This window comes from Gymnoscopelus braueri (genome assembly GCF_963280865.1).
Source record: "Gymnoscopelus braueri genome assembly, chromosome: 10".
Lineage (NCBI taxonomy): Eukaryota > Metazoa > Chordata > Actinopteri > Myctophiformes > Myctophidae > Gymnoscopelus > Gymnoscopelus braueri.
The window spans coordinates 22,172,673-22,184,725 of NC_137611.1; the positions used below are offsets into that span (position 1 = coordinate 22,172,673).

Here is a 12,053-nt window from a genome sequence, read left to right on the forward strand (position 1 = left end):
AAGCAAGGAGTGTAAATGATTAAGATCTACCGGCTCACTTGAAACTGCTCTGTCCCTCTGTCTGTCTCTCTGTGTGAGCTATTCATCGTACAATGGAGTACATAGGGCTTAAGTGGTTAAGAATGCTGTCCGTCTGCTGCAAATGTAATGCTTAGTAGTGTTAACAGTTTTGGGTATACAGCCCATGTACAGTATGGATTTTTTTATGTTCATTCACATGAAATTCAAGCATTCAAGCTCTCACATCCTGTGAACATACCCTACAGCGATCTGACAACGGAAAATGTTGACACCAAGGAATTCTGGGTGAATATGCCGAACCTGATGAGCCATCTGAGGAGTGTGGCCGAGCAGAAGCCCCAGGCGACCTACTACAATGTTGATATGATTAAATATCAGGTGAACTGCAATATCCATCTATTTGTGTTGTCACAGGCTATTTGGGTACATTTCCACTCCAATTTACACTTGACTTGACCATTATAATTAGAAATGAAATGTGTTTGTGTGTAAAACTATTTGTAATGTATTTGCATGTAAAACTACAGTAATGAATACATCATATTTTCCAAATGTAAAACCATAGTAATGACTACAATGCATTTGTGTGAGTCATAAGCATTAGGCCAGTCACAATTATTGCATAATCACCTAATCACAATTATTTTGACATAATCGTCATTATGTAATGTAAAAAATCTTCAAACAATTTCAGAAATAGTGGAAATAGCAGATCTACAAGCTCAAAACGCATCGCATCCACTATTAATCGTTATTTTTTAGTATAAAGTAATTAAACATGCATATCTGCCCTGTGCAACTTTTGTTTAAGACATTTTAATTTAACTTTTTTTTTTTAAGTTTACAGAAATGTAATTTTTATTCATAATGTTCCAATAATGTCCAACGCAATTAAATCGTTAATTGCAATTATTTGAGTGACAATTAATTGTCAAGTAAAATCTCATAATCGTGACAGCCATAAGCATGTGTGCACTTCCTCTTCAGGTGTCAGCAGAGGGCATCCAGTCAACTCCTCTGAACCTGGCAGTGAGCTGGCGAGGTGACGTTACGTGCACAGATCTTAGGATAGACTACAAATACAACATGGACGCCATGGCGTCCCCCTCACCGCTACACCACATCCACTTCCTGGTCCCTGTAGATGGGGGCGTGTCCAAACTCCAAGCCATGATCCCTCCAGCCGCCTGGTGAGAATGCCTTCATTAACCTGGAATTTAACCAAATCACAGGTTGTTTGCAACAGTCTGACTCTACAGCATTGCATTTGACTAATACATTAGCCATAAGAGGTCAACAATGTCTTGGAAAACTACAATATAAACGGTATTCTGGTGCTGTACAGAATCTCAGGCATCCAAATCAACTTGCATGTTGGAGAAAGAATATTGGTTGGTCTCACTATTAATCCAAAATATATCATTTTTGGTCAGTATTATGCAGCAGTATAAATCACAACAGTTTTTACCATAATCCATTACCAATAACTAAATGGGGGAGCGGCCATAGCGGAGTGGGTAGAGAATAATTGTAATCATGATGTCACTGGTTCGACCCTCGACTCATCCTTCTACGTGTCGAAGTGTCCCTGCTTGAGCAAGACACGAAACCCCAGTGACAGCCCAGTAGCAGCTCCCCACCGAGTGCTCATCTGAGCAAGTCATCTGCTGGGTGAATGTAGAAAAGTAGTTTCCCCTCCCCCCGGGATGATGCAATTAAAGAGTCTTGGTGTAATATGTTGTTTTCTCATGAAGGAACCCTGAACAGCAGACAATGTTGTGGAAGATACAGAGCCTGTCTCAGAGGTCTGAAAACGGAGGTAGGCCTACACCTCTCATTTTTAAATAACACCTGTCCTCCCTTATTTATGTTGAGACACCTTAATGTCTCATTATTCATACTGTACATCAGCTCTTTCTATTGTCTTGTCTGTTCTCATATACCGTGCAGAGAATATGAGAAATTACTAAGAAATGTAAGTCGCTGGACTTGTTAATACAACATGGTCTCCAGTGGTTCCCTAACACTGGGTCATTTTATGGGTTATTATTATTTCAAAAGATTTTCAAAAAGTAAAACAAATCGAACATTTTCAGAAATTAAAAAGACTTTTCAAACATTTTCAAGAGAATTTCATAAATTAAATAAAACTATATGGCATTTCTTCCTCGGCCTAGTGGGAATGTGCATGCAAAGTTTCACGGCAATCGGACACTGTTCATGATTTGAGGCATTTTGTTCAAAACGAGCCACTCGGCCTGGCAGAGACAAAAATCTAAGAAATTCCATTAAAAATATATAAAACAAAACGTTTAAGAATCAGTGAAAATATCTACAAGCTCACAACACGCTGTATTGCGACGCGTTGAGAGCTTGTAGATGGGCTATTTTCACTAGTTTGGTTCCCGGGGAGACATCACATCTCTCTTTTGGGTCTCGAGCTAAAAGGTTAGGGAACTAACAGATCATTTTCAGAGATGATTACATTCTGAGCTGTCAGTTGGTGTCACTTTGATGACTCTCACTCTGCGTGTCTTGGGTGCCATTTATATCCCACATCAACTGGCTGTTTATGTTTGATTGAACTCTGGTGGCTTTTCCAGCACCAGTGTTCAGCTCAGCATTCTGCCGTGTTCTGCCTCCCGCAGGAGTAGGGGCTCTGCTGGGCCGCTTCCAGTTGACAGAGGGTCCCAGTAGGCCTTCCCAGCTGGCGGTTCAGTTCACCAGCGAGGGGACCACTCTGTCAGGCTGTGACATCCAGCTGGTAGGGACTGGCTACAGGCTGTCACTGGTGAAGAAAAGATTCACTGCAGGTGAGTTTGAGTAGGATCGCTGTATGACTGCTTTTTCACCTCATACCAGAGGTTCTCAAACATTTTTAATTTCAAGGACCCCCCAGTTTGGTATGCATTATTAGGCCATGGACCCCCAATTATCTGAGAGTGTACAAATAGAAACCAAATGTACACGTAAGGGTCCTTTTGGTTGCTGTAAATAATTTAGCTGGGGACCCCCTGGAGCCCTCTCAATGACCCCTGGAGTAATCCCAGACCCTACTTTGAGAACCGCTGCCTTATACCCTCTTGAGGCAAAATGTCATAAAAACTCCAAATGTAATCATTGTAATGTGATAGTGGGAACTGTAACATTACATAACAAAGTCACATTTAGCGTATATCAGTTACTGCCGAAAACATATTACTTTATGTGTTAGGGTTGAGGTTTGTGTGTTGCTGTCTATTTCTTCCTAAGCAGATTACTGTCTTTATCCCTTGTTTGTGATTCTCCCCCATAGGTAAATATTTGGCTGACAATTAGTGACCGACGCTGTTATGAACCAAATGAATGAAACCAGGAGAATCATTGGCTTTTGACTGTCTGAAGAGAAGACTATGGACCCATCCCGTGTCTACCAGTGCTGAAGACTGTATTGTAGGCGCTTTTCCACTGCATGGTACCGGCTCAACTTGACCCGCTTACTTTTCCACTACAGATAGGACACCCTCAATGTAGCTGCTTGTGCTAAACAATGCTAAAGTTAAAGATAATGCTAACACCAAAGATGTCTGGAAACTATCTCTGTTTCACCTGTACAGTCCAACAAAGTCTGTTTCTGGTAACATTAGGTAAGAAGCAGTTGCTCAATATTGATACATTTTACATTTACAACGACTAGTTTAAATGTTAGTTAACAGTATTCGGGAGCTTCCGTGCCGTATAGTAGAGTCCCTCATGATGTAATGACCCTAGTGATGATTCTCTCTGACCAATCAGTAGTAATATGCAGTATTTTCTCATCACCCTTTTTGGTATCACCTCAGCACGCTTGGAACCTCCACGGAGGTGATAAAAAAACATACCAGGTACCAGATTCTTCTAATACTAATTATAATACTTTTTAAAATGGAAAACCAAAATAGGCGAGTCGAGCCGGTACCACGATGTAGAATAGGCCATATATGGACCGTTCCTGTTTCTAGAGCTGACTACTCATTGACATATCTAACTTTAACTTGAGTTGCAAGAGATTCATGGTGGAAGATGTGAGGTCAGGACGTGAACTCACACTGATCCACACACACACACACACACACGCGTACAGACACACCGGGGTATCGTTTGGCTTAATGACATTAGAGGAAATCTAATGCTTAAGTTACACTGCCACCTCAAGTATAATTTTCTTTTCAGCACATGTGGCAGAGATCTAATCTTTTATTGCTCCCTGAGCAGAAAGCTAAATCATTTTTCTGCTCAGACAGCAATGGAATATTCAGGACCCATGTAAACGAACTTCAAGGGATAGTAGTACAGTACTATGAAAATTCATCATGACAAACTCGTCTCAGATTAGCACTCTTCCACTAAAATAACTTGCATGTCACATATTATGTTTAAAAGCAGTCAACTTTATGGGACAGGGCAATTAGAGCCAAAGTGAAAGAGTTGCCTTTGACTATTGTTTGATAATATGGCCGTTGGGCCTGAACTTTGTCAGAGGTCATTGTCAGGATTAACATTATGGACATAGCAGAGTAAGGAAATTCAACGTCTATCAAGCACTATTACACGTCCCTCTTGTTTATGTTCTTGTTTTTTTCCACCATGTGGAGTAAATAGGTGTTTTATCATTTTCTAATAGCAATATTTAAAAACTAAGTGTAAAAATTGTACATACAAATATGTTTCAAATATCTCTTTGGACTTATGATGTCTGTGATTGTCTGTTAATTTATTGATGCTAACTCCCATAATGCATTTTTTTTTTTTAATCGTTCAAATCTCTGTTCATCCTGTCTATTATTTCAGTGTGGATTTCACATTTAAAAAAAGAAAATCTGACCATCCGTGGTAAATAACAACATATGATACCGCATGAAATCTCCATGAGTCTGCTTTTGTCACAATTTTTCCCAATACAATGCAGATTTTATCATTTGGAAATGTTCATGCATTATTGAATTCAGACCTTCACTTTCATGTTGACCCACTATTGTGCTGTTGTCGCACCTTCACTGGTGAAATCATCGTCCATATCTTTGGCATGCATTCATTCGTTTTGCAACTCTGTAATACTGTACGTAGCAGTTTGACAACCTGTGTTTGAAATCCACACAACCCACATCACTTCAGAGTCACACCATCCCATGGAGTCATTAGTTAGGCTTTGTTCAGACTGCAGGCAAATCTGATTCGTTTCTCAAATCTGATCTTTGGGAGTTGGGACTGACTGTCCACACGGTTATTTGCAAGTGATCAGATCAGATTTGCGTATTCAGACATTGTCGACCTATCTGCATTGGTTTCTGAGGTAATATTACAACATAAGTAATTAATAAGTAGTTAATTTATGCTCTATCGTACGATGGTGCTGCTGGCTGAAAATAGCAGATATACAAGTTCACACATCTTTAGAAATCAGATTTGAATGACATTTCAAACCACCTAGGAGTCTGATTAGCATAAATCTGTTTCCATGTGGTTTTTCACTGATTCCAATCTGTATAGGCCAAAAATTGGATTTGGGCTGCCAATCTGAACATAGCCTTATGTCAACCATTATCACTTTTATGCTTGATATCATATCAGTACTTGATATGTGTGAGCATTGCATTTTATACAATGCACTATATATAAATATAGTGTCGACTTGACTCACCGTTTGGTCATGGTTGCAACATTTTATTTAAAAGCCTTACTGATGTTTGGAGAAAATAATTTAAGAAAAATACAAAACGGTTCTTCAGTCGAGTAGAAGCTGTAGCTCAAAGTGTTTCTGTTGATGATGCTTATGGGTTTGTTTGTTTTATTTATTTTTGCCTTATGTGTTGTTTGCATATTTCAAGCAATATTAGATACTTTGTGTAAGTTTATTTTTTCTATAAAAATAACTTGTCTGTATTCTACTCACTGCATAAGGACACAGAATATGCAAACATTTCATGTAAATTTCCCATCCAAAGATTTTGAGAGTAAATATATAAAAAAGTCAATATAATGTAATTCCTGTTTTACTTGGTAATAAAGAAGGAGAAATATTGGACATGAATCTCTCTTTTTGTGTAAAGATTTACAGGTTACAACTATTTCAATTGATTGATTTTATTTTATTTTATGGATAAAGAAGACAACACATCCAAGGGTCAGGGATAACAACTATGTAAATATTTTTGTTTTCTGTTATTAGTAAACAGAAAATGCATTTTCAGGTCGGAATACCAATTTTAAGTGAAATTTAAATTGGAAGTGAAAAAATAAAAAGACACATTTTAAACTGTAGGCTACACTATAAAATGGAAGCGCTTTGTGGGGTTCTCTCTCACGATTGGATCATCAAATTGATATCCCGACGTGAAAACATATCCCCTTTAAAACGAGACATGGTCCTGACTGCATGATGTCAGAAAAACATCACAGACAGTATCATCCAGAATATAAAAACACATTTCTTAATATCCCCTCTACTCTGGATTCTGTCAGGTGATGCCAACTCCCAAGCCAAAGTGGATCTGTTCAAGTTTGATGCCTGAGTTGAGATTATGATGAGACACCAAAATGGCCCAACTAGCTCTAATGTATCACTATTTTTGCGACGAAGTACGACAAAGTCGTACGACGAAGTATAAAGGTGCCGATAAACGAGGGATCTTTTCGAGAGTTGTCTCTTCGAAGTTGCGTCTAGAATCTAGATCCCATAGTCTGGAGGGAGAGTCATTGGTTGTCAGGGCAACTGCCGACGCGAGGAAGTGATTGGGCACAGCAGCCAGCGTCAGCGGTTGCTAGACAACCACACCAGCCAGTTGTTTTAACGCTTTTATCCTTCCGGGCTATAGGATTCTAAATTAAAACCCACTGGCTTCGTGAGTAATAAACTCCTCCCTATAAATTGACGTAGGCCTGTTGCTATGGACTACACAATGCTCTGAATGGCTACAAAATAGCTGATCTCCTTTCATTCATGAGATCCTGAAATCGGTAAGACGTCTATTTTGTATTATCATAAAGTATCAATAAAATGTATGTATAAGTCATTCGCTTTCTCAAAGGTTTCTCTTAATTGTTCTGGTCAAGTCTAACTTTAGAAGCACTGCACAACCTTTGAGGTATTTCTTCCTTTTCCATGGTTTATTGTTTATTTTAATTTTCCTTTATTTTAAAGCCTTTCTTCAGTAAATTGATCGGGACTTTGTGATTAGAAACATATGGTATAGGCCTATAATTAATAATGATAGCCTATAATGACGCTTGTTGTTTAAACTTTAAATAGGGCTTTAAACTTTAAAGCACTGTTTCTCCACTTTGGGTCAGGGGACCATATAGGGGTCCAAATGAGTTAAATTAAACCTGAGGATTTTACTGCGTAGATTGGGGTCCCAGAGATAATAATAGCCTACATCAAACTGTGGCTCCTTGAAATGAAAAGGGTTGAGAATCACTGGTTTAAAGTTAGTGACCTGTCTTCCTGTACTGTGCCATCAGGAGTGAGGCTACCATCATGTCTGACTTGAGTAAGGAGAAAGTTCGACTTCTTCTAAAGAAGAGAGGCAGTGTCTCTTCCCTCGGAAGCCATGAAGTCAGAGCTAAGGAAACTGCGGCCAAGACTAAGGAGTGAGTACAAGATCCACTCTTTTAAACACCCAAGCTGGGTATGCAAGTGTAGGCTTATTCTAACTTTCCGAAATCATTTGATTGGTACTGTAGATGGAACATATGCTATTTAGCATACATTTCTATTACTGTCACATAATATGTTTAAAAAGCAGTCAACTTTTTTAAATTGTTAAACATTGTCAACAAATCTATTACAGTCCCAAATACAGCAATTCACACTCATGTATTTGTTACAATGTTTGGAGGTTTTGTTTTGTTTTTTATCAAGAGCTAAATCAATCAACCAGATAATATTGTATTTTGTATTTTTAATGGTGGTTTGTACTCTAGGAACTAGTAATAAAGCTTTTCTTTCTTGAAAGTAGGCTACTAGTTTTTGTAAAAGTAGGGAAGTGGCCATGGGTGACCATAGCTGTTTGGTATAGAAGCTTTCTCCAAATCAGGACGTTGCCAGTTCGCCACCGGATATGCCCTCAACTGGACCTCAACAAACAATCTGCTAGTAATGTGCTGATTGTGATAAGGTAACTAATGTTACTCCACGGCTTTCAGCTCTATAAGCACTGTTTCTTACATCGATGAGGGTCACCATGACGATAACACTCGGCCTGCCGTGCAACTGGAGAACACCTACCACATGGGTAAGCCTTCTCACTTACAGGTAGGGTATTGAGAACGGGTGTCATCTGTATGAAAAACATGCACCGACACAACAGACTGACAATGTGTTTAGACCAAGATGTCATTAACAATCATTGCAATTACACAGTAAATGGGCCTAGCAGACAACTGCAGTTAAGGGTCTTGTCTTTCTTCTTTTGAAAAGGACCCTCTAGACGTTTCCCTGTCCTTCTGGTCAATGACATACTCAAGGATGTGCTCACCAGCTACTTACAAGAGGAGAAGTATGAAGCAGAGTTGTGTCGTCAGATGACAAAGACCATATCTGAGGTAAAAGAGAATGCACTTAAGACTTCTGGTGATTAGTAGTTTTGTTCCCTACCTATGTTGAATGCACTTATTGTAAGTCGCTTTGGATAAAAATGTCTGCTAAATGACGTAATGTAAATGTAAAATGTAAAAATCACACCCAGTGTGAAGTGGGCGGTGTGGTCACAGTGGTCATCACAGTGATGGAAGTTCACTTAAAGAAAAGTAATATTTCTGAAGTGGTTGGTGCTATTTATTAACAATAAACAATAAATAAACAATGGTTGGTCCACAATGGGTGATTCACTTAAAAAAAAACATAAATGTGTTTTTTTTTTTTTTTAAACATTAATGTGTTTTTTTTAAGTGCATGGTCCTATTTATAGGGCTATGCACATGTGTCATGTGTTTCACTAGCCAATCACAGTCCTGAATAGAGTCAGCCAATAAAGTCAGCCAATCATATTACAGCTAGCATTGAATGTGTAGGGGTTAGGGGTGTACAATGGTGGCCAATCACGGTGCAGGGTTAGGGGGGTACAATGGTGGCCAGTGATTTGCATTGAATGTGTAGGGGTTAGGGGTGTAGGGGGGTACAATGGTGGCCAATCACAGTGCAGCGAATGTCGATGTCCAAACCTCACATATAGGGGCGGTTGCACCGCCCAAAAACAGAATGGAATGGGTTTTTCAAAAGCGATTGTGTCATAAGGCTGCAATTTATGCAATATATAGCTTATCTCCTGAGTCCTGGTTGAAGGAATATCTAAATTGCACAATGCACATGTACACTAATCTCTTGCCACAATGGAGTTGTACCATGCCAGGGTCATATTAAAATGTTGATACTTTGTAGCACTTCATTGTTTTCTTTGCACTCTATTTACTTGATCACCCAGTTTTTTGTTGTCTAGGCCAGGGTTAATCCTATCAAGTAATGCCAGAGTACATTTTACTCTGATCTTGCACTTGTCAGTCGCTCTGGATAAGAGCATCTGCTAAATGCCTAAATTGTAAATTGTAATTGTCTTAAATGTAACTTGCGGAAGCATACAGTGAACTTGTTAAGCTGTACTGAAATCTGTTTCTTTCAATTCCACAAGGTGATAAAAGCCCGTGTAAAGGACCTAATGATTCCTCGCTACAAGATAATTGTTCTGATTAACATCGGCCAGCTCTGCAATCAGAACATGCGCTTTGGAAGTCGATGCCTGTGGGACGCGTCCAATGACACTTTTACCTCACACACCTTCAAGAACAGCTCCCTCTTTGCTGTGGCAAACGTCTATGCTGTTTATTTTGAGTGACTAGATCAGTGAAATGATCACAGGGGCTTGAGGCCTTGTTTGTTTAGCCTTGTCTGTTTGTTCCAAAAAGTTTGGGAACCCCTGCACTACTACTATATGATGACAACTGCCATGGAACTGCGTCACCCTAGTCTCATATCCACATTATGAAAATTATCTGTAAGCAAATAGCCAGGATACCATCTAATTATGCATGGTTGGAGTTTGTTTGTGATTTAACATATTTTGTAAGAAATACATGTTTTGTCTCCGCCAGACCAAAGGCGTGGCGGAGACTGGCCGAGACTATGTCATTCGATACACATTACCTCTATAGTCACGTGATCAAGACGGATCTGCCAGATTTGAGATTTTTCTAATTCCATCGTGATTGGCTAAGATTGGCTTTCACCCCTATTTCGCCCATTTCCCACCTGACAATATTAACAGCATTTTGCGTTTTCTTTGCCAAACACAGTTTTTGCAACTACTCCTACCGATTTTGTCCAAACCTCACCCAAATTGGTACACCTTATCTCTGTAGTCATGTGATCAAGATGTATTTGTCCGATTTTCGGATTCTATTCCGATTGACTACGATTGGCTTTCAAAGTTTGCTGGCGCGTCCCGTTTTGCACCACATGCTACAAGCACCGATGCACCGATCGGCGGGAAACTTTGCACGCAAACTCCCAGTAGGCCAAGGAAGAGTCTCCACCCAATTGTTTTTCAAATCGGCCTGTTATAGCGCCACCATGACACTGATTTTTGTTTTGTTACTACTCCTACAGATTTTGTCCAAACCTCACACAAATCAGTATACATTATCTCTGTAGTCATGTGATCAAGACACATCTGTCACATTTCTCATATTTCATTCCCATTGGCTATGATTGGCTTCCAAAGTTGATTGGCTTCCAAAATTTGCGGGGGTTGGCCCGTCTTGCACACAATGCCATCATGAATGCAGTGCCCGATTGCTGGGAAAATTTGCACACACATTCCTACTAAGCCAAGGAAGAACCTCCATCCCAAGTTTTTCAAATATCCTCATGGTGGCACTACAACAGCCCATTTCACGTTTTGGCCTACAGTATAACTCTTGAACCATAGGTCAATCAACATTGCTATTTCCCATGATTCCTTGGATCATGATGCAATTTATAGGCCCGGTTTGTATTACATTTTCTGCCATTGTGTGTTTTCTTCAAAACACACTTTTTACTACTACTCCTACAGATTCTGTCCTAAACTCGTTACACCGGTGCACATTATCTCTGGGGTAATGTGATCAAGATGTACTGTATAAGTCTGATTTTTCAGGTCCCATTCCAATTGGCTAAGACTGCCTTCCAAAGTTTGCGGTAGGCAACCCGGCCTAGCGGAGACCTCTGCTCCAAGGAGCTTAGTATCAAGTTAGTTGGTGGTCTCAATTAAAGAGCAAACAAGCATGACACCATGACACCTGATGACACCATGTGGTTGAAGAAGATACTGTCTGTCTGCTTCTGAAGTAAACAGATTCTCCTGTCATCTCCTATTATGTTTTTACTGCATTGTTTTACAATCCCATATGAAAAAGACCCCCAAGAAAACCATCCATATTAAACTTTGATTTATAAACTTTGTTCTTTTGCAGTCTTTTTTAAATGCATCCTTAACCTTAAGTAGGTTCACCAGGTCTACTTGTCATCCAAACTTAGAACAAAAAGTGATTATGAGTCTTTATTCTTGTGATTGGCTATAATTGGCTCCATCCTACCAGCACAACTTGTACTTTTTCTACTTTGTACTTTGCTGCTGTTTCCATTTGTCTGTGATTTATTTATCATATTCATCATCTATCTGGCATTTCAAATAATTAATAAATGAGTTAAGGTTTTTGAATAGTTCACACATCCCGTTATCATGAACTCATCATGAAGTCGCTTCTGAATGAGCTGAATTAATTAACATGTTATTTTTTGATGAATTCACACAGGGTTGTAATTGCCCTTGATTCCTATAAGCTCTGAGAAATCTCATTGATTGATTGAAAACTTTACTAACAGTTTGCAAAAAAGGCACAGCGGTATAGATTTATACAAAAGGATGCTAAAAGGATAACCCAAAAAAGCCTATGGCCTATTTCCATTGAGGTCCTGTGGAGGACACATTGTCCATCCATCTTTCTTTCTTTCTTTCTTTCTTGTTTGTTCAGAATCA

At 39.2% G+C, this 12,053-nt stretch overlaps 2 protein-coding genes across 4 annotated transcripts in view; both read left to right on the forward strand.

Annotated features, from left to right (window-relative positions):
* sgip1b (SH3GL interacting endocytic adaptor 1b) overlaps positions 1-5,980 on the forward strand; it is a 34,044-nt gene extending 28,064 nt beyond the window's left edge. For 2 of the 3 annotated variants that reach the window (XM_080440826.1, XM_080440824.1), the window contains 5 exons: positions 267-399; positions 1,009-1,211; positions 1,776-1,840; positions 2,670-2,834; positions 3,317-5,980. In XM_080440826.1, the coding sequence (XP_080296952.1) occupies positions 267-399; positions 1,009-1,211; positions 1,776-1,840; positions 2,670-2,834; positions 3,317-3,339 (589 nt within the window). In that variant the 3' untranslated portion in view covers positions 3,340-5,980. Of the gene's footprint in view, positions 1-266; positions 400-1,008; positions 1,212-1,775; positions 1,841-2,637; positions 2,835-3,316 lie in introns of those variants that run through there. The other variant, XM_080440825.1, reaches the window with a different exon arrangement.
* Positions 5,981-7,516: 1,536 nt separating this feature from the next.
* Positions 7,517-9,869, forward strand: dynlt5 (dynein light chain Tctex-type family member 5; the record flags this gene model as incomplete). The annotated part of the gene is made up of 4 exons (XM_080440866.1): positions 7,517-7,629; positions 8,185-8,273; positions 8,459-8,583; positions 9,666-9,869. 4 exons carry the CDS (start codon positions 7,517-7,519, stop codon positions 9,867-9,869), a joined length of 531 nt encoding a protein of 176 aa, XP_080296992.1.
* Positions 9,870-12,053: the final 2,184 nt, after the last annotated feature.